Consider the following 22031-nt stretch of genomic DNA (forward strand, 5'->3'; position numbering starts at 1 on the left):
CCCAGTTTTGCATCCTATCAGTGTCCTGCTGGAACCTCTGACAGACCTCCACACTATCCACAACACCCCCAACCTTTGTGTCATCAGCAAATTTATTAACTCATACCTCCACTTCCTCATCCAGGTCATTTATAAAACTCATGAAGAGCAGGGGTCCCAGATCAGATCCCTGAGGCACACCACTGGTCACCGACCTCCATGCAGAATATGTCCCGTCTACACCACTCTTTGCCTTCTGTGGGAAAGCCATTCTGGATCCACAAAGCAAGGCCCCCTTGGATCCCATGCCCCCTTACTTTCTCAATAAGCCTTGCAAGGGGTATCTTGTCAAATGCCTAGCTGAAATCCATATACACTACATCTAATGCTCTTCCTTCTTCAATGTGTTTAGTCACATCCTCAGAAAAACTTCAATCAGGTTCATATGGCACGGCTGCCTTTGACAAAGCCATGCTGACTGTCCCTAATCAGAATATATCTCTCCAAATGCTCATAAATCCTGCCTCTCAGGATCTTCTCCATCCACTTACCAACCACTGCTGTAAGACTCACTGGTCTACAATTTCCTGGGCTATGTCTACTCCCTTTCTTGACTAAGGGAACAACATCCACAACCCTCCAATCCTTCGGAACCTCTCCTGTCCCCATTGATGATGCAAAGATCATTTCCAGAGGTGCAGCAATCTCCTCCCTCACCTCCCACAGTGGCCTGGGGTATATCACATCCAGTCCAGGTGACTTAACCAACTTGATGCTTTCTAAAAGCTCCAGCACATCCTCTTTCTTAATGTCTACATGCTCACGCTTTTCAGTCCGCTGCAAGTCAACCCTACAATCCCCAAGGTCCTTCTCCATATGCATACTGAAGCAAGTTATTCATTAAGTACCTCTGCTACCTCCTCCAGTTCTGTACACTTTTCCACTGTCACCCTTGATTGGTCATATTCTCTCATGTCTTATCCTTTTGCTTTTCACATACTTGTAGAATGCCTTGGGGTTTTCCTTAATCCTGCTCGCTAAGGCCTTCTCATGGCCCTTTCTGGCTCTCCTAATTTCATTCTTAAGCTCCTTCCAGCTAGCCTTATAGTTTTCTAGCAAGTGTTTGCTGTCTAGTTTTAGACTCGCTTTCTCTGAGGCAAAGACTGACACCATCCACAGATGTATCTTTGATAAAGATGTTTATTAAAACTACTTTTAGTGTTTTAAACCTTGGTCAAGTTACCCCCAGCCTCTTTCACTCCAGCAGAAACAGTTCCAACCTATCCAGTCATAGAAGAGTTGTAGAGACATTGAAAAGTACAGCACAAAAACAAGCCCTTCAGCTCATCTAGTCTGTGCTGAACCACTTAAAGTGCCTACTCCCATTAATCTGCACCCGGACCGTAACACCCTCCATACCCCCACTCTCCGTGTACCAAGCTAAACTTCTCTCAAATGGCTGAAAGTGAGTTCGCATGCACCACTTGCACTGGCAGCTCATTCCACACACTAACAACCTTCTGAGGGAAGGTGTTTCCTCTCAAGCTCCCCTTAAACTCTTCAGTCTTTCCTTACGATACAAGCTCTCCAGCCCCATCTAGCATCTTTATGGATCTTTTCATAACCTTTACCAGTTTAAATGCATTTTCCCTATAGTAAGATGACCAGAACTGTGCACAATAATCCAAGTGCAGTCTCACCAACACCTTATACAATTGAATGTGATGCCCCAACTCAGCACCCTTTGCCATGGCTGGTAACAGCAAGCATCTTCTTTGCCTCCTCTTCACCACCTTGTCAACCTGGGTCTCCATTTCTGGGAACTCTGCACTATACCCGCATGTCTTTCTGTTCCACAACACCGCCCAGGCCTGTTGTTTGTGATGTAAGTGCTGCCCTGATTTAACTTCCTGAAATGCACCACTTCATACTTGTTCAATGGTCCAATAGAAACATAGAAAACCTACAGCACAATACAGGCTCTTCAGCCTACAAAGCTATGCTGAACATGTCCTTACCCTAGAAATTACCCAGGGTTATCATAGCCTTCTATTTTTCTAAGCTCCATGTACCTGTCCAGGAGTCTCTTAAAAGACCCCATCGTATCCGCCTCCACCACAATTGCCGGCAACCAATTCCATCTTACCCCTGACATCTCCTCTGTACCTACTTCCAAGCACCTTAAAACTGTGCCCTCGTGTGCAAAACATTCCAGTCCTGGGAACAAGCATATGACTATCCAAATGATCAATGCCTCTCATCATCTTGTACATCTCTATCAGGTCACCTCTCATCCTCTGTCGCTCCAAGGAGAAAAGGCCAAGTTCACTCAACCTATTCTCATCAGGCATGCTCCCCAATCCAGGCAACATCCTTGTAAACCTCCTCTGCACACTTTCTATGGTTTCCACATCCTTCCTATAACAGAGCACAGTACTCCAAGCGAGGTCAGACCAGGGATCTATATAGCTGCAACATTATTTCTCAGCTCCTAAACTCAATTCCATGTTTGACAAAGACTAATGTACCGTATATGCTTTCTTAACCACAGAGCCAAATTGTGCAGCAGCTTTGAACGTCCTATGGACTCCAACCCCAAGATCCCTCTGATCCTCCACACTGCAAAGGATTTTACCATTAATGCTATATTCTGCCATCATATTTGAATTACCATAATGAACCACCTCACACTTATCAGGGTTGAACTCCATCTGCCACATCTCAGCCCACTTTTGCATCCTATCAATGTCCCGCTGTAACCTCTGACAGCCCTCAACACTATCCAGAACACCCCCAACATTTGTGTTATCAGCAAATTTACTAACCCATCCCTCCACTTCTTCATCCAGGAAACCTTTCTGAACACACCTAACAAATTCCACCTCATCTAAACCCCTGGCTCTAGGGAGATGCCAATCAATATTGAGGCAAATAAAATCTCCCACCACGACAACCCTGTTATTGTTGCAGCTTTCCAGAGTCTGTCTCCCTATTGGGTGGTCTACAAAAAAAAACACACCTAGATGAGGGTAGTGCAGTGGATGTGATCTTCATGGATTTTAGTAAGGCATTTGACAAGGTTCCACACGGTAGGCTTATTCAGAAAGTCAGAAGGCATGGGATCCAGGGATGTTTGGCCAGGTGGATTCAGAATTGGCTTGCCTGCAGAAGGCAGAGGGTCATGGTGGAGGGAGTACATTCAGATTGGAGGGTTGTGACTAGAGGTGTCCCACAAGGATCTGTTCTGGGACCTCTACTTTTTGTGATTTTTATTAATGACCTGGATGTGGGGCTAGAAGGGTGGGTTGACAAGTTTGCAGACAACACAAAGGTTAGTGGTGTTGTAGATAGTGTAGAGGATTGTCGAAGATTGCAGAGAGACATTGATAGGATGCAGAAGTGGGCTGAGAAGTGGCAGATGGAGTTCAACCCAAAGAAGTGTGAGGTGGTACACTTTGGAAGGACAAACTCCAAGGCAGAGTACAAAGTAAATGGCAGAATACTTGGTAGTGTGGAGGAGCAGAGGGATCTGGGGATACATGTCCACAGATCCCTGAAAGTTGCCTCACAGGTAGATAAGGTAGTTAAGAAAGCTTATAGGGTGTTAGCTTTTATAAGTCGAGGGATAGAGTTTAAGAGTCGTGATGTAATGATGCAGCTCTATAAAACTCTAGTTAGGCCACACTTAGAGTACTGTGTCCAGTTCTGGTCGCTCCACTATAGGAAGGATGTGGAAGCATTGGAAAGGGTACAGAGGAGATTTACCAGAATGCTGCCTGGTTTAGAGAGTAAGGATTATGATCAGAGATTAAGGGAGCTAGGGCTTTACTCTTTGGAGAGAAGGAGGATGAGAAGAGACATGATAGAGGTGTACAAGATATTAAGAGGAATAGATAGAGTGGACAGCCAGTGCCTCTTCCCCAGGGCACCACTGCTCAGTACAAGAGGACATGGCTTTAAGGTAAGGGGAGGGAAGTTCAAGGGGGATATTAGAAGAAGGTTGTTCACTCAGAGTGGTTGGTGCGTGGAATGCACTGCCTGAGTCAGTGGTGGAGGCAGATACACTAGTGAAGTTTAAGAGACTACTAGACAGGTATATGGAGGAATTTAAGGTGGGGTGTTATATGGGAGGCAGGGTTTGAAGGTCGGCACAACATTGTGGGCCGAAGGGCCTGTAATGTGCTGTACTATTCTATTCTAGTAGAGTTATTGACCCTTTCCTGTTCCCAACTTCCACTCACAGAGACTCTGTAGACAATCCCTCCATGACTTTCCCCTTTTCTGCAGCCGTGACACTATCTCTGATCAGCAGTGCCACACCCTCACCTCTTTTGCCTCCTTTTGTCCTTTCTGAAAAATCTAAATCCTGGCACTCTAAGTAACCATTCCTACTCCCAAGCCATCCAAGTCTCTGTAATGGCCACAACATCATAGCTCCAAGTACTGATCCACGCTCTAAGCTCATCCACCTTGTTCATGATACTTCTTGCTTTAAAATATACACATCTCAAACCATCAGTCTGAGTGTATCCCTTCTCTATCACCTGCCTATTCTCCCTCTCACACTGTCTACAAGCTTTCTCTATTGTGAGCCAACCACCGCTTCCTCCATCTCTTCAGTTTGGTTCCCACCCCCCCAACAATTCTAGTTTAAATTCTCCCCAATAGCCTTAGCAAACCTCCCTGCCAGGATATTGGTCCCCCTTGGATTCAAGGGTAACCCATCCTTTCTGTTCAGGTCACTCCCGCCCCAAAAGCGGTCCCAGTGATCCAGAAATCTGAATCCCTGCCCCCGCTCCAATCCCACAGCCACGCATTTATCCTCCACCTCACTCTATTCCTATACTCACTGTCACGTGGCACTGGCAGTAATCCCAAGATTACTACCTTTTAGGTCCTGCTTCTCAACTTCCTTCCTTACTCCCTGTAACACACACAAAATGCTGGTGGAACACATTAGGCCAGGCAGCATCAATAGGGAGAAGCACTGTCACCATTTCAGGCCGAGACCCTTCATCAGGACTAACTGAAAAGATAGTAAGAGATTTGAAAGTAGGACAGGGAGGGGGAATTGAGAAATGATAGAAAACCGGAGGGGGTGGGGTGAAGCTGAGAGCCGGAAAGGTGATTGGCAAAAGGGATACAGAGCTGGAGAAGGGAAAGGATCATGGGATGGGAGGCCCAGGGAGAAAGAAAGGGGGAGGGGAGCACCAGAGGGAGATGGAGAACAGGCAGTGATGGGCAGAGAGAAAAAAAGGAGGAGGGGGGAGAAAAACTAAATATATCAGGGATGGGGTAAGAAGGGGAGGAGGGGCATTAACAGAAATTAGAGAAGTCAATGTTCATGCCATCAGGTTGGACTCTACATAGCCGGTATATAAGGTGTTGTTCCTCCAACCTGAGTGTGGCTTCATCTTGACAGTAGAGGAGGCCATGGATAGACATATCAGAATGGAAATGGGGCGTGGAATTAAAATATGTGGTCACTGGGAGATCCTGCTTTCTTGGCCTGAAATGTCTTTCAGTTAGTCCTGACGAAGGGTCTCAGTCTGAAATGTCGACAATGCTTCTCCGTATAGATGCTGCCTGGCCTGCTGAGTTCCACCAGCATTTTGTGTGTGTTGCTTGAATTTCCAGCAATCTGCAGATTTCCACGTGTTTGCTCCTTACTCCCTGTAGTCTGTTTTCAGGACCTCCTCCCTTTTCTGGATGTTGTTTATTTGGATTTTCATAAGGCCTTTGACAAATTAGTGAGAAGATTTTAAAACCCAAGTCATATTATATATATGTATGTGCGTGTGTGCGCGTGTATACACATACACACACACACTTAAGTATTTTGTGTCAGTTTTTACTGTGGAAGATTCTAGCAGAATGCAAAAATTCAAGTGTCAGGGGCAGAAATGAGTGTCATTGTTATTACCAAGAAGGTGCTTGGGAAGCTGAAAAGTCTGAAAATAGATGGACTGCACATCAGGGTTCTGAAAGAGGTAGCTGAAGAAATTGTGGAGGCATTCGTAATGATCTTCCAAAAACCATCAGATTTGGGAATGGTTCTGAAGGTCTGTAACTTCGTAAATGTCACACGATTTTTTTTGAAGGATGGGAGGCAGCAATAAAGAAATATTAGGCCAGTTACTCTGACTTCAGTGCTTGGAAAAGTGCTGGAGTCTATTAGAAGAATGAGGTTTCAGTGTACTTTTAGACATGATAAAATAAGCAGTTAGCATTGCTTTTAAAAGGGGAAATCTTGTCTGGAAATAACAGGCAGGATAGACAAAAGAGAGTCGGTGGATGTTGTGTATTTGGATTTTCAGAAGGCCTTTGACTCTTAATAAAATAAGACCCCATGGTATTACAGGAAAGATTCTAACATGGATAAAAGTGGCTGATTAGCAAGAGCAAAGAGTGGGAATAAAGGTGGCCTTTTCTGGTTGAATGCTGGGGGTGACAGTGTGCCACAGGGGCCAGTGTTGGGACCATTTCTTTTTACATTGTATGTCAATAATTTGGATGACGGAATTAAAGCCTTTGTGGCTGGAATTTTGCAGATAATAGGTGGAGAGGCTGGTAGTGTGGAAGGAGCAGGGTGTCTGCAGAAGGACTGACTAGGAGATTGGGCAAAGAAGTGGCAGATGAAATACGTGGGGTGATTGATAAGTTTGTGGCCTAAGGTAGAAGGAGATGAGTTATACAGCTCTCATTACATGCAAATGCAGTTCAACTCTTTGAATGATTATGCAATAAGTTTGAAGTTAATAACTCATCAGGGGTGATTGATAAGTTTGTGGCCTAAGGTAGAAGGAGATGAGTTATTCACTTCAAACATTCTGCATAATCACTCAAAGAGTGGAACTGTATGTACACGTAATAAGAGCTGTATTACTCATCTCCTACCTTCAGCCACAAACTTATCAATCATCCCTCGTATAGTGCAAGGAAGTGTATGCTCATGCACTTTGGCATAAGGAGTAAAGGCATGGACTTTTCTAAACAGGGAGAAAATTCAAAATCAGAGGTGCAAAGGGACCTGTATGAGGAGTCACAGGATTCCCTGAAGGTCAACTCACAGGTTGAGTCTGTGGTGAGGAAGGCAAAAGCAAGGTCAGCATTCATTTCGAGAGGACTAGAATACAAAAACAAGGACGTCATGCTGAGGCTTTACAAGGCATTGGTCACATTGCACTTAGAACATTAAGAAACAGGAGAAAATCTGCAGATGCTGGAATTCTGGAGGAACAGAAGGCCAGGTTGTATCTACAGAAAAGAGTAAACAGTTGATGTTTCCAGCAGAGACCCTCACTCTGAATTCCTCCAGCATTTTGTATGTGCTGCTTGGAATACTGAGATCAGTTTTGGGCCCATTATCTAAAAAAAAGAAGTGCTGGCACTGGAGAGGGTCCAAAGAAGGTTCACGAGAATGATCCCTGGATTGAAAAGATTAACATATGAGGAGCATTTGATGGCTCTGGGGCTGTACTCACTGGTGTTTAGAAGAATAAGTGGAGGAGGGGGGGATCTCATTGAATCTTATCAAATATTGAAAGGCCTAGCCAGAGTGGATGTGGAGATGATGCTTCCTTCAGTGAGGAAATGTAGGACCAGAGGGCACAGCCTCAGAAATGAGGCACGTCCATTTAGTACAGAGATGAGGAAAAGTTTCTTTAGCCAGAGGGTGGTGAATCTGGAGTTCGCTGCCACAGACAGCTGTGGAGGCCAAGTCATTTGGATATATTTAAAGCGAAGGCTGAATGTTTCTTGATTAGTTAAATTGTTAAAGGTTACAGGGAGCAGGCTCAAGAATGGGGTTGAGAGGGATAATAAATAGCAGAGTGGACTCGATGGGCTGAATGGCCTAATTCTGCTGCTACATCTCATGGCCTTACTCCAGGTGCGGTATCATAAATGACTTACTTAACTGTAACGTAATGTCCCTCCTATTATACTTGATGCCTTGACTGATGAAGGCCTACATGCTAAACATTTTCTTTAGCATTGCACATATATGAAACAAAGTATTCATTAAGAATTTCTTCTCCCACATTCGACTTCAGTCACATTTCCTCTTCCATCCCTGATCAGTCCTATCCTCACTAGTTGTCCTCCTGTTCTTCATGTAGACGTAGAATGTAATAGGGTTCAGAATCAGGTTTCATATCACTGGCATGTGTATGAAATTTATACATAATATAAAATATACTATAAAAAATTAAGTCAGTCATGCAAAAAGAGAGGACAAAATAGTGAGGTAGTGTTCATTGTCCATTCATTGAGGTGGCATCCAGTAAGAAAGACTTTTACCATCTGGGTCTTCATCTTGTTACTAACAACAGGGAAGTAGCACAAAAGCCTGAGTACCCTCATTAAAAGGTTCAGGAACATGATGGTGCCATGAATTGAGGGACTGAGATATAGGGAAAAGTTGAACAGGTCAGGACTTTATTCCTTGGAGCGCAGGAGAACAAGGGGAGATTTGATAGAAATATGTAAAATTATGAGGGGCATAGATAGGGTAAATGCAAACAGGCTTATTTCACTAAGGTTGTAAGAGACTAGAACTAGAGGTCATTGGTTAAGTGTGAAAGGTGAAATTTAAAAGGGCAACTTCTTCCCTCAGAGGTTGGTCCGAGAATGGAAGAAGCTACAGCAGAAGTGGTGAATGCAGGTTCAACTGAACATTTAAGAGTGGCTTGGGGAAGAACATGGGAGTGGTAAGGAGGGCTATGGGTCCAGATTGATGGGATTAAGCGGAATAACTTCAGCATGGACTAGATGGCCAAAAGGACCTGGTTCTGTGCTGTAGAACTCTTATATACAACTCTAACAACTACCCCTCTGTCAGATTTCCAAAAACTTTGTTACTCCTTTTATTTTGCATGATTTGTGTAATTTATAGTATTTGTGTCTTTGCACTGTTCTGCCATTGCAATCATTGAAGTCAGTGACTGGACAGCATACAGGACCAGTTAAGACAAATAGATCGGCGCACAAGGGTGAGAAATTTTAAAGTCTTTGAACATGAGCTGAAGTTATGGTGATATGATTTGGTAAGCTGTTCTATGGGCCCCATACTCACAGTCGTCACTTCCTTTGCAACGGTATCTTCCCGATACAGCAAGTAATCAATCCTGCGTCCACCTCCAACAGTTGAAGACTCTGGACTTTCGGAGGTGTCAATAACACAGTTAACAGGGAATGCCAGGTATTGTTTCCTCAACTCATCGATTTCCAAGGCCCTGAAAAGGAACAAATTTGGGTGTTTTGGAGTTATTATTGTACAGAAAAAGGTCCACCATGTCCAGCTGATCAAGTTCCTACCTATACTGATCATATCTTGCAGCATTTGGTTGCAGTCTGCTACGCCTTGGGGACAAGAGTTCATCTACGTATTTCTTAAGTAAATTAAAACTGTGCAAAAAGCATTTCAGAATGCTACTAGGACTAGAAGGCATGAGTTACAAAGAGGAAAGAAAGACTGGACCTTTTATCTTCCCCAGAACAACAGAGACTGAAGGCGATCAGATACAATTTAAAAAGGGCACAAATAAAGTGGATGGTCAGTCTTTTTCTCAGGTAAATCTAAAATTAGAGGGTGTAGGCTTAAAGTGATAGGGGAAAGATTTAGATCAGGGGTTCCCAACCAGGGGTCCATGGATCCCTTGCTTAATGGTATTGGTCCATGGCATAAAAAACTTTGGGTGAGAGGGGTAAGATTTAAAAGGTAGCTGAGGGGCAATATTTTCACAGAGGTGGTGCATATGTGAAATGAGCTGCCCAAGGAAATGACAGAGGCAGCTATACAATATTGATATTTAAAAGACATTTAGTTAGGTACAAAGTACACGGATAGGAAAGGTTTATGGACCAAATGCAGGTAAATGGGACTAGTTCAGTTGGGCAACTTGGTGGACATGGGGCTGGGCTGATGGCCTCTTTTCCATGCTGTTTAACTTTGACTGTTGACATGCTCTCTTCACATTTCTCCCATCAGGGAGGACATACAGGAATCTGCAGACTCACACCTTTCTGGAAGAGCTTCTTCTGCATCAGCATCAGATTTCTGAATGGACAATGAACCTAAGAACTCTACCTCAATATTTTCTTCTTTTTTGTTCTCTTTTTGTACTTCATTTTTTATATTTCTTATTGTAATGTATAGTTTTATTGTATATTGTAATGTACTGCTCCTGAAAAACATTTCACAACATATCCCAGTGATGTTAAACCCGATTCTGATAATAAATGATCTTAAAGTCTCTGCCTCATTCACCCTCTCAGGCAGTGCATTCCAAATTGCAACCAACCTAAATGGAAAGAGTCTTCCTCCGATTCCCCCTACCACCATTGGTTTAAGATGTCTTAAGAAGAAGCTTCCCACCATCCACTGTCTGTGCCCGATACCTCTGTTAGAGCTACCCCAGGCTTTCTCTGTTTCAAGGAAACCAAACCCAGCTTGACCAGTCTCTCCTCATAACTGAAACATTTCATGCCAGGCAACACCCTAATGAATCACCTCTGCACTTGCTACAGCGCAATCACGTTAATTTTATTTTCAAATTCAAGTTTATTTTATTTATTGACATATACTGCAGAACAGGCGTTTCAGTTCCTTCAAGCCACAGAGCCCAGTAAAAACCCAGTTGAATCCAAGCCCAACCACGGGACAATTTGCAATGAACAATTAACCTATCAACCCAGTATATCTTTGGACTGTGGGAGGAAACTGGAGCATCCAGAGGAAACTCACAGTCATGGGCAGAATGTTTAAACTCCTTACAGGCAGCAGCAGGAAATGAACCTGAGTCACCTGTTCTGTATTGTGCTAGCCACTATGCTACCGGGCTGCCTGCATATTATACCAATAATTCGTATAATTATTGGTCATTCAATAATTAACACGAATACAGCCTTCTTCTGAGGCTAAGGTGCAAAACACAGCACCAAGTCACACAGCACATAGTTATAGTAGTGGAAAAACATACAGTTACAAGAACATATATAAAGTACAGCCCAAGCCCCTGAGCATCATGGCCTGTAGATTGGTGGTGCATGGATGCTGGCCTGGAGACACGCCTTTGCAAAAACAGCCCGCAGTAGTTCTCATCCTGTGCAAGTGCACGACAGACTATTGCAACCCAGCTGGTGTCCCACCAAGTGAACACTGGAGGGCAGCACTGATGGAAGGGGCCAGGCTCCAACCAGGTATGAAATCCAATAGCTGCCAACCAGTTCTGGCATCTTCCTCCCCGGCAGTTGTGTCAAGCAACTCCGAAGCACGAGGGCCTTCTCCTCGTAACAACTTGACAATCTGGCTTCCCCACTAGCCTCGCCAATGATTTATTTAATGATACCGCATAGAAAAGGCCCTTCTGGCCCAATAAACCACATCACCCAGCAACCCACCTATTGAACCCCAAGCCTAATCATAGGACAATTTACAAAGACCATTTACCTACTAACCAGCACATCACTGGAATGTGGAAGGAAACCCTTGCAGTTTCATGGACAGAATGTACAAACTCCTTACAGATGGTGCTCTCCACATTCAAAAGACATTGGGGTTAGTAGGTTAATTGGTCACGTGCGTGTAATTGGGTGGTGCAGGTTCACTGGGCCAGAAAGGCCTATTAACAAACTGCATCTCTAAGTTCTGGGCATGCTATGTTGGCTCTGGAAGCAGGGCAACACTTGTGGGCTGCCCCCAGCGCATCCTCACACAGTGTTGGTCATTGAAATAAATGGCACATTGTATGCTGCTTCAATGTATGTGACAAACAAAGCTAAGCTTTAAAATTCCACCTTATGTGGTTGGTTCTTAACTAGTCTCTGCCATAGTAGCGTAGAAACTTGGGAAGTTTCCAGGGTGTAAGCCTGGGCAATGTTTTTTTTTAAATGGAAGACTGGCAGTTGTCCAAGCTGCAAGTCTCCTCTCTCCACGCCACCGATGTTGTCCAAGGGAAGGGCATTAGGACCCATACAGCTTGGCACTGGTGTCATCGCAGAGTAATGTGTGGTTAAGTGCCTTGCTCAAGGACACACACGCAGCCTCAGCCAAGGCTCGAACTAGTGACCTTCAGATCACTAGACAAATGCCTTAACCACTTGGCTACGTGCCAAGTGTACGTCTAAATAAATAACACCCCTTTGAAAGGACAGATGGGAAGTGGGACTGACATTTCATTTGAGGGACAACAACATTTACTATCACATTAGCAGCACCAGCTTATAGCTGGCTCTGAACCGATAGCCTTCTGACAGGGTGAACACATTGTACCAGAGGTCACACTGGAGTGATAGACTGGCTTTCCTCCCACTTTTGCCAATACTCACCGCTGCAAATTCTCTGGACTGATTACTGGCTCCTCATACATCGTTCTTTGTTCTAACAGTGTACCTAGGAGACAGATGGGACAAGCCAATTGATATCATTATAAAAACAAACCGGCCAGACCACAGCAATACTGTCAACAGTCTGGGCTCGAAATTATAGGAAAGGTTTGAAGGACGTGGACCAAGATGCTTCCAACAGAAAATCCAGGACTATTTTCCTAGGAATAGTGGAGGTTGGGAAGGGCCATATAGAGATACTTAAGATCCTGAAGGAGATAAACATAGAAACATAGAAAACCTACAGCACACTACAGGCCCTTTGGCCCACAAGGTTGTGCCTAACATGTCCCTACTTTAGAAATTACTTTAGAATATCCCTACTTTAGAAATTACTTTAGAATATCCATAGCCCTCTATATTTTTAAGCTCCACGTACCTATCCAAAAGTCTCTTAAAAGACACCATTGTATCCGCATCCACCACCATTGCTGGCAGCCCATTCCACGCACTCACCACTCTCTGAGTAAATAACTTACCCCTGACATCTCCTCTGTACCTACTCCCCAGCACCTTAAACATGTTAAGCAGTTTTTAGCTCTGTTATCAGCAAATTCCAAGAAAGCCTACAGCAGATAGCAATAAAACAGGATGAGGTGGGTGAAGGCTCAAAGCTAACTTATTTCAGAGAATAAAGCATACAAACCTATGACCCCAGGCTTCTCTTTACCCGGTGCAATGCAGCAAGGATCTTTATACATTTTGAGGATCTGATGCTGCTGCTCCAAATGATCCTCTAAAACAAAAAAATAAGTGTGTAGTTATTCAGCAACTAGACCATTTCCATTCTAGTACAGCAGTAAGCATAATGCTTATATTGTGCCAACTATAGGTCCGGATTCAATTCCCACTGCTATCTATAAGGAGCTTTACATTTTCCCCGTGACTGCATGGATTTCCTCTAGATGCTCGTTACCTCCCACATTTCAAAGATGTACTGGTTAGGGTTAATGAATTGTGGGCATGCTGTGTTGGTGCTGGAAATGTACTGACACTTGCTGATTTCCCAGCACAATCCTCACTGACTTAATTTTTCAGAAATGATGCATTTCACTGTATGTTTCCGTGCACATGTGACAGTTATTGTGACAGATGTAACACAGAAGTGGCTACTCTAACCCATATGTTTTGGTCATGTGTAAGTTTAAATAATTTTTGGAGGGATGTGTTTGGAATATTATCCAAAGTTATAGATATGGATGTTCAACCTAATCCACTTACAGCAATTTTTGGGATTTTTCCAGAGGAAGCAAGAAAAGTGTCTGCTTCCGCCCAACGTGTGATAGTTTTTTCAACTTTACTGGCTAGGTGAGCTATTTTGCTACACTGGAAAGAATCTAACCCACCTACTGTTTTCTATTGGCTCTCCTCCATTATGTCATGCCTAAGTTTGGAGAAAATTAGAAGCCGGACATTTGATACATCCTTTAATTTTGAACAAGTCTGGCGACCCTTTATTTAAAATTTTCACATGATTTAATTTATCTTTATTTATTTTTCTTTATTCTCTTTGGGGAAAATCCTTATCCATGAAGGGTTGGAGATGACTGGAAGGATGTGTTTTTTTCTCTCTCTTTTTAAAATTTTATCCTCAATTGGACTGCCCAATCTTTCTTTTTCTTTCCCTTTTTTGTTTCAGTTTAGTTAGTGGGTTTTTTTCTTTATCAATAAAATTTCCAATCTTTTTTTATGATTGCTATGAGGAGTTGTAGTTTCTTTTTGACCATTGTATATATACAGCATGATATATTACCTATTTGATTTTGACATTATATACTTTCTGGTTTTACTATTGCTGTTTATATGTCTTTTATATTATCTACTTATTAAACTCCTCTTTTGATTTTTATATTCTTTATTTGAAAATCAATAAAAAAGATTGAAAAATGAAATGAAATGACAGTTATTACCCTTCAACCATCAGGCTCTCAAACCAGAGAGGATAATTTCACTCACCCCAATACTGAACTCTTCCCACAACCTATGGACTCACATTCAAGAACTCTTCATCTCACATTCTCAGTATTTATTGCCCATTTATTATTTCTTTCTTTGGTATTTGCACAGTTTGGTGCCTCTTGTACACTGCCTGTTTGCTTTTCCTGTATGTGTTTTTCATTGATGTCTCTTTGTACTTACTGTGAATGCGCCAAGAAAATGAATCTTGGGATAGTATAGGGTGACATCTGTACTTTAATAAACTTACTTAGAATTTTTGTACTTTGAAATAAAGCTAATCTTACATTATCATTAAATAGGAACACCTGTGATGTGAAACCTGATGGACATGCTACTGCCATATTAAACTATATGGAGATAACACTCCTGGATGTGGGAATAGCAGGGAGACATGCTGCTCTGAGTACCTGACTGGCAGACCATAGTACATGCGCTTGCAACACTGTGTGTCAGACAGAGTGGTCAGCAGCACTGGGGCTCCACAGGGGACTGTCCTGTCTCGTTTTCTCTTCACCATCTACACCTCAGACTTCAACTACTGCACAGAGTCTTGCCACCTTCATAAGTTTTCTGATGACTCTGCCATAGTTGGATGCATCAGCAAGGGAGATGAGGCTGAGTACAGGGCTACTTTGTCACATGCTATGAACAGAATCATCTACAGTTTAATGTGAAAAAGACTAAGGAGCTGGTGATGGACTTGAGGAGGGCTAAGGCACCGGTGACCCCTGTTTCCATCCAAGGGGTCAGTGTGGACATGGTGGAGGATTACAAATACCTGGGGATACAAATTGACAATAAACTAGACTGGTCAAAGAACACTGAGGCTGTCAACAAGAAGGGTCAGAGGCCGTCTCTACTTCCTGAGGAGATTGAGGTCCTTTAACATCTGCTGAACGATGCTGAGGATGTTCTACAAGTCTGTGGTGGACAGTGCTGTCATGTTTGCTGTTGTGTGTTGGGGCAGCAGGCTGAGGGTAGCAGACACCAACAGAATCAATAAACTCATTCGTAAGGCCAGTGATGTTGTTGGGGTGGAACTGGACCCTCTGACGGTGGTGTCTGAAAAGAGGATGCTGTCCAAGTTGCATGCCATTTTGGATAATGTCTCCCATCCACTCCATAATCTACTGGTTAGGCACTAGAGTACATTCAGCCAGAGACCCATTCCACCGAGATGTAACACTGAGCGTCATAGGAAGTCATTCCTGTCTGTGGCCATCAAACTTTACAACTCCTCCCTCGGAGTGTCAGACACCCCGAGCCAATAGGCTGGTCCTGGACTTATTTCCACGTGGCATAGTTTACCTATTATTATTTAATTATTTATGGTTTATTTTGCTATATTGTCTACACTGTTCTTGGTTGGTGCGACTGTAATGAAACCCAATTTCCCTCAGGATCAATAAAGTATGTCTTTCTGTCTAAAGCTCATTAGGATGCCCTGCAGATCACTACTATCCATGACGATCTTGTTCAACCCTCAGAAAATTCTGGAGGAACTCAGCTGGCCAGGCAGCGTCATTGGAGGGAAATGAGTAGATGATGTTTTCAGGCTGAGACCTTCATCAGGACTCATTTAAACTTGGTTAATGCAATGATGTGGAAACTGGATAATGCACAGAGTATTCCAGATCACAAGTGCAACATATCCGAGTTTGTGGTTGGCACTTCGGGATGTTTCCAGCTCCGAATCTGTGGCGACTGTTGCAGAATCTATGGAATACTGGAAGATGAAGATTAGTGTATCCACCATTTTTGTGGTCATCTCTTTTATAAGCAAGGATATAGATCATTAGGCCCTAAAGACTTAATCGTAAGACCATAAGATATAGGAGCAGAATTAGGCCATTTGGCCCATCAAGTCTGCTCCACCACTCAATCATGGCTGATTCTTTTATGCCCTCAACCCCATTTTTTCCAGCCTTCTCCCCATAACCTTTGATGCCATGTCCAATCAAGAACCTATCAATCTCTGCCTTAAATACACCCAGTGATCTGGCCTCCGCAGCTGCACATGGCAACAAATTCCACAAATTCACCACCCTCTGGTGAAAAGAATTTCTCCGTAGCCCTGTTTTGAAAGGGCGCACCTCTATCCTGAGGTCGTTCCCTCTGTTCCTAGATTCTCCCACCATGGGAAACATCATTTCCACATCTATTCTAAGTCTTTCAACATTCGAAAGGTTTCAGTGAGATCCCCCCTCATCTTTCTGAATTCCAGTGAGTACAGACCCAGAGCCATCAAACGTTCCTTGTATGATAACCTTTTTATTTCTGGAATCATCCTTGTGAACCTCTCTGGAGCCTCTCCAATGGCAGCACATCTTTTCTAAGATGAGGGGTCCAAAACTGCTCACAATATTCAAGATGAGGCCTCACCAGTGCCTTATCACATCCTTGCTCTTGTATTCTAGACATCTTGAAATTAATGTCAACATGGCATTTGCCTTTTTCACTGCTGATGCCACCTGCAAGTTAGTGTTTAGGGTGTTCTGCTCAAGGACTCCCAAGTCCCTCTGCATCTCAGATTTTTGGATTGTCTCCCTGTTTAGAAAATAGTTTGCACATTTATTTCTACTACCAAAGTACATGACCATGCAATTTCCAACAATTTATTTGCCACTTTCTTGCCCATTCTCCTAATCTGTCTAAGTCCTTCTGCATCCTACCTGTTTCGTCAACACTACCTTCCCCTCCACCAATCTTTGTATCATCTGCAAACTTGGGAACAAAGCCACCGATTTCATCATCTAAATCATTTACATACAGCATAAAAAGAAGTTGTCCCAACACTGACCGCTGCAGAACACCACTCGTCATATGCAGTCAACCAGACAAGGCTCCCTTTATTCCCACTCACTGCCTTCTTCCAATCAGCCAATGCTCTAACCATTTTAGTAACTTCCCTGTAATACCACAGGCTCTTTGGTAAGCAGCCTCATGTGTGGCACCTTGTCAAAGGCCTTCTGAAAGTCCAAATATACAAAATCCACTGCATTCCCTTTATCTGTAGTCTTCTCAAAGAATTCTAACAGGTATGTCAAACAGGATTTTCCCTTAAGGAAACCATGCTGACCTTGGCCTGTGTCACCAAGTACTCCACCACTTCGTCCTTAACAATTGACTCTAATGTCTTTCCAGCCACTGAAGTCAGGCTAATGTAACTGGTCTATAATTTCCTTTATGCTACCTTCCTCCTTTCTTAAAGAGTGGAGTGACATTTGCAATTTTCCAGTCCTCCGGCACCACTCCAGAGTCCAATGATTTTTGAAAAGTCATTGCTAGTGTCCTCACAATCACTAACACTATGCCTTTCAGAACCCTAAGGTGCAGTTCATCTGGTCCAGGTGACTTATACACTTTTAGGTCTTTTAGCTTTCTGGGCACCTTCTCTCTTGTAATAGTAACTATACCCACTTCTCTTCTGACCTCTGGCAGAACCTTAGCCCTAGCCCTAACCATCAGTGTCTTCCACAGTGAAGACTGATGCAAGATACTCATTTAGTTCATCTGCCATCTCCTTGTCCCCTGTTATTACTTCTCCTGCCTCATTTTCTAGCAGTCCTATACCCACTCTCATCTTTTCCTTACATACTTGATGTTGATGTTCCTTACATACTTGATCCTTATGTTATGAGCATCTCTGTGCTTCTTTGCTGAATTCTGAAATTTTCCAAATTCGCAGGCTTACCTCTCATTTTGGCAACTTTATACACCTTTACCTTGGATTGATAACACTAGCTAATTTCTCCTGAAAGCCATGGTTAGATAACATTTCCTGTTGCGTTGGTTGTGTGGCTCAATATAGCAAACAATTACCATATAATTACAGTATTACACACAACCATATCACTTAACTCCAAATGAAAACTCGCTTGCGTATAGGAAAGCTTGAGTATCCAATCTGAACTAAATGACAATACAGGTGAGATCAGGCTGTCACCTCCAGGGGCAGAGAGGTCACAATCATTTGGAATGTCTGCAGAGTCTGACACTCACCCAGCGAGCAGTTATCAAAATTGAAATCGCCACAAAGAACATCGAAAACAACCTTCTCATCCTCACACTCTGTTGCACTCATGAACTCGCTGATCCAATCTGCGATATGACTGAGTTGGTTCTGACGGATGTGGCTGTCCTCTGAAATAAAGAGACATGGACTTGAAACCTGACAAACGTTCATGCAACCACTTTCCTACGTTACATGCTACCATTTCCCTATATTTAGAGAGGGTACAGAGAAGATTTATCAGATTATTTTAACAATCCTATGATGTTACAGGAAAGATACTGGTATGGACAGAGGATAGGCTGACAGGTGGGAATAAAGGGGGCCTTTTCTGGCTGGTTGCCAGTGGCTAGTAGTGTTTGAAGTAGTGGTTCTCAGGGGTCAGTATTGGGGCAGCTACTTTTCACATTGTAATAGGCATCTGTTAGTTTCGAGAGACCATGGATTTGCACCTTGGAAAGTTTCCAGGGTGCAGGCTGGGGCAGGGTTGAATGGGAGACCGGCAGATCCCCATGCTGCAAGTCTCCACTCTCCGCACCACCGATGTTATCCAAGGGAAGGGCAAGGGCCGATACAGCTTGGCACTGGTGTCATGGCACAGCAATGCGTGGTTAAGTGCCTTGCTCAAGGACACAACACGCTGCCTTAGCTGAGGCTTGAACTAGCGACATTCAGATCACTAGAACAACGCCTTAACCACTTTTCACATTGTCTATCAATGATTTGGATAATTGAATTGATGGCTTTGTGCGAAGTTTGTGGATGATATGAAGATAGGCGGAATGGTAGATTGTGCTGAGGAAGAAATGCGATTGCAGCAGGACATAGACAAGTTGGAAGAATGGGCAAAAAGGTGGCAGATGGAATAGTGTTGGGTTTTGATATGATAATGCATTTTGATAAAAGGAACAACAGTGTGGACTATTATCTAAATGGGGAAAAGGTTCAAACATCAGAGGTGCAGAGGGACTTGGGTGTCCTCATGCAAGACCCCAGTAATTTAATTTACAAGTTGAGTCTGTGGTAAAGGAGGCAAATGCAATATTGGCATTTATTTCAAGGGGAATAGAATATAAAAGCACAGAGATAATGCCGTGGCTTTATAAGACACTACTCAGACCACACTTGGAGCACCGTCAAGAGTCTTAGGTCCATTTCTTAGAAAGGACATGTTGCCATTGGAGAGAGTCCACAGGAGGTTCGCAAGGATGATTCCAGGCATGAAGAGGTTAAATTATGGCATTTGGCAGCTTTGGGCCTGTACTCACTGGAATTTAAAAGAATGCAGGGGGGTCTCATTAAAACCTACTGAATATTGAAAGGACTAGACAGGGTGAATGTGGAAAAGACAGTTCCTATGGAGGGGCATCTGGAACTAAAGGGCACAGTCTCAAAATTGAAGGGTGACCCTTTAGAATGGAGGCAAGAGGAATTTTTTTTAGCCAGTGTGGTGATTCTATGGAATGCTCTGCTACAGACTGCAGCAGAGGCCAAGACCTTAGGTACATTTAAGGCAGAAGTTGATAGTTCCCTGATCAGTCAGGGCATCAAAGGATATGGCAAGAGGGCAGGTGTATGAGGTTAATTGGGATAATAGACAATAGGTGCAGAAGTAGCCCATTCGGCCCTTCGAGCCTGCATCGCCATTTTAAGATCGCAGCTGATCATCTACTATCAATACCCGGTTCCTGCCTTGTCCCCCATATCCCTTGATTCCCCTATCCATAAGATACCTATCTCGCTCCTTCTTGAAAGCATCCAGAGAATTGGCCTCCACTGCCTTCTAAGGCAGTGCATTCCAGACCCCCACAACTCTCTGGGAGAAGTTTTTCCTTAACTCTGTCCTAAATGACCTACCCCTTATTCTCAAACCATGCCCTCTGGTACTGGACTCTCCCAGCATCTGGAACATATTTCCTGCCTCTATCTTGTCCAATCCCTTAATAATCTTATATGTTTCAATCAGATCCCCTCTCAATCTCCTTAATTTCAGCGTGTACAAACCCAGTCTCTCTAACCTCTCTGCGTAAGGCAGTCTGGACATCCCAGGAATTAACCTCGTGAATCTACGCTGCACTTCCTCTACAGCCAGGATGTCCTTCCTTAACCCTGGAGACCAAAACTGTGCACAATACTCCAGGTGTGGTCTCGCCAGGGCTTTGTACAAATGCAAGAGGATTTCCTTGCTCTTTTACTCAATTCCCTTTGTAATAAAGGCCAACATTCCATTAGCCTTCTTCACTGCCTGCTGCACTTGCTCATTCACCTTCAGTGGCTGATGAACAAGGACTCCTAGATCTCTTTGTATTTCTCCCTTACCTAACTCTACAACGTTCAGATAATAATCTGCCTTCCTGTTCTTCCTCCCAAAGTGGATAACCTCACACTTATTCACATTAAACATCATCTGCCAAGTATCTGCCTACTCATCCAGCCTATCCAAGTCACCCTGAATTCTCCTAACATCCTCATCACATGTCACATTGCCACCCAGCTTAGTATCATCAGCAAATCTGCTGATGTTACTCTCAATGCCTTCATCTAAATCGTTGACGTAAATCGTAAACAGCTGTGGTCCCAATACCGAGCCCTGTGGCACCCCACTAGTCACCACCTGCCAATCTGAGAAATACCCATTCACTGCTACCCTTTGCTTTCTATCTGCCAACCAGTTTTCTATCCATGTCAATATCTTCCCCCCAATGCCATGAGCTTTGATTTTACCCACCAATCTCCTATGTGAGACCTTATCAAATGCCTTTTGAAAATCGAGGTAGACTACATCCACTGGATCTCCCTTGTCTAACTTCCTGGTTACATCCTCGAAAAACTCCAACAGATTAGTCAAGCATGATTTACCCTTGGTAAATCCATGCTGGCTTGGCCCAATCCTATCACTGCTATCTATATATGCTACTATTTCATCCTTAATAATGGACTCTAGCATCTTCCCCACCACCGATGTCAAGCTGACAGGTCGATAGTTCTCTGTTTTCTCCCTCCCTCCTTTCTTAAAAAGTGGGATAACATTAGCCATTCTCCAATCCTCAGATACTGATCCTGAATCTAAGGAACATTGGAAAATGATTACCAATGCATCCGCAATTTCCAGGGCCACTTCCTTTAGTACCCTAGGATGCAGACCATCTGGACCTGGGGATTTGTCAGCCTTCAGTCCTATCAGTCTACTCATCACCGTTTCCCTCCTAATGTCAATCTGTTTCATTTCCTCTGTTACCCTATGTCCTTGGCCCATCCATACATCTGGGAGATTGCTTGTGTCTTCCTTAGTGAAGACAGATCTAAAGTACTTATTAAATTCTTCTGCCATTTCTCTGTTTCCCATAACAATTTCACCCAATTCATTCTTCAAGGGCCCAACATTGTTCCTAACTATCTTCTTTCTCTTGGCATACCTAAAAAAGCTTTTGCTATCCTCCTTTATATTCCTGGCTAGCTTGTGTTTGTACCTCATCTTTTCTCCCCGTATTGTCTTTTTAATTAAGTTCTGTTGTTCCTTAAAAACTTCCCAATCATCTGTCCTCCCACTCACCTTAGCTCTGTCATACTTCCTATTTTTTAATGCTATGCAATCTCTGACTTCCTTTGTCAACCACTGTGGCCCCTTTCCCCCCTTTGAATCCTTCCTTCTCCGGGGGATGAATTGATTTTGCACCTTGTGCATTATTCCCAA

The 22031-nt window shown here is 43.4% G+C and overlaps 1 protein-coding gene across 1 annotated transcript in view; it reads right to left on the reverse strand.

The window, feature by feature from the left end:
- smpd5 (sphingomyelin phosphodiesterase 5) overlaps positions 1-22031 on the reverse strand; it is a 46106-nt gene that overhangs the window by 6841 nt on the left and 17234 nt on the right. The window contains exons 4-7 of the mRNA XM_059971642.1: positions 18328-18468; positions 13013-13102; positions 12310-12373; positions 9056-9215 (exon numbers count right to left, since the gene is read on the reverse strand). Of these exons, the coding sequence (XP_059827625.1) occupies positions 9056-9215; positions 12310-12373; positions 13013-13102; positions 18328-18468 (455 nt within the window). The remainder of the gene's footprint in view (positions 1-9055; positions 9216-12309; positions 12374-13012; positions 13103-18327; positions 18469-22031) is intronic.

This window comes from Hypanus sabinus, chromosome 6 (assembly GCF_030144855.1).
Source record: "Hypanus sabinus isolate sHypSab1 chromosome 6, sHypSab1.hap1, whole genome shotgun sequence".
Taxonomy (NCBI): Eukaryota; Metazoa; Chordata; class Chondrichthyes; order Myliobatiformes; family Dasyatidae; genus Hypanus; species Hypanus sabinus.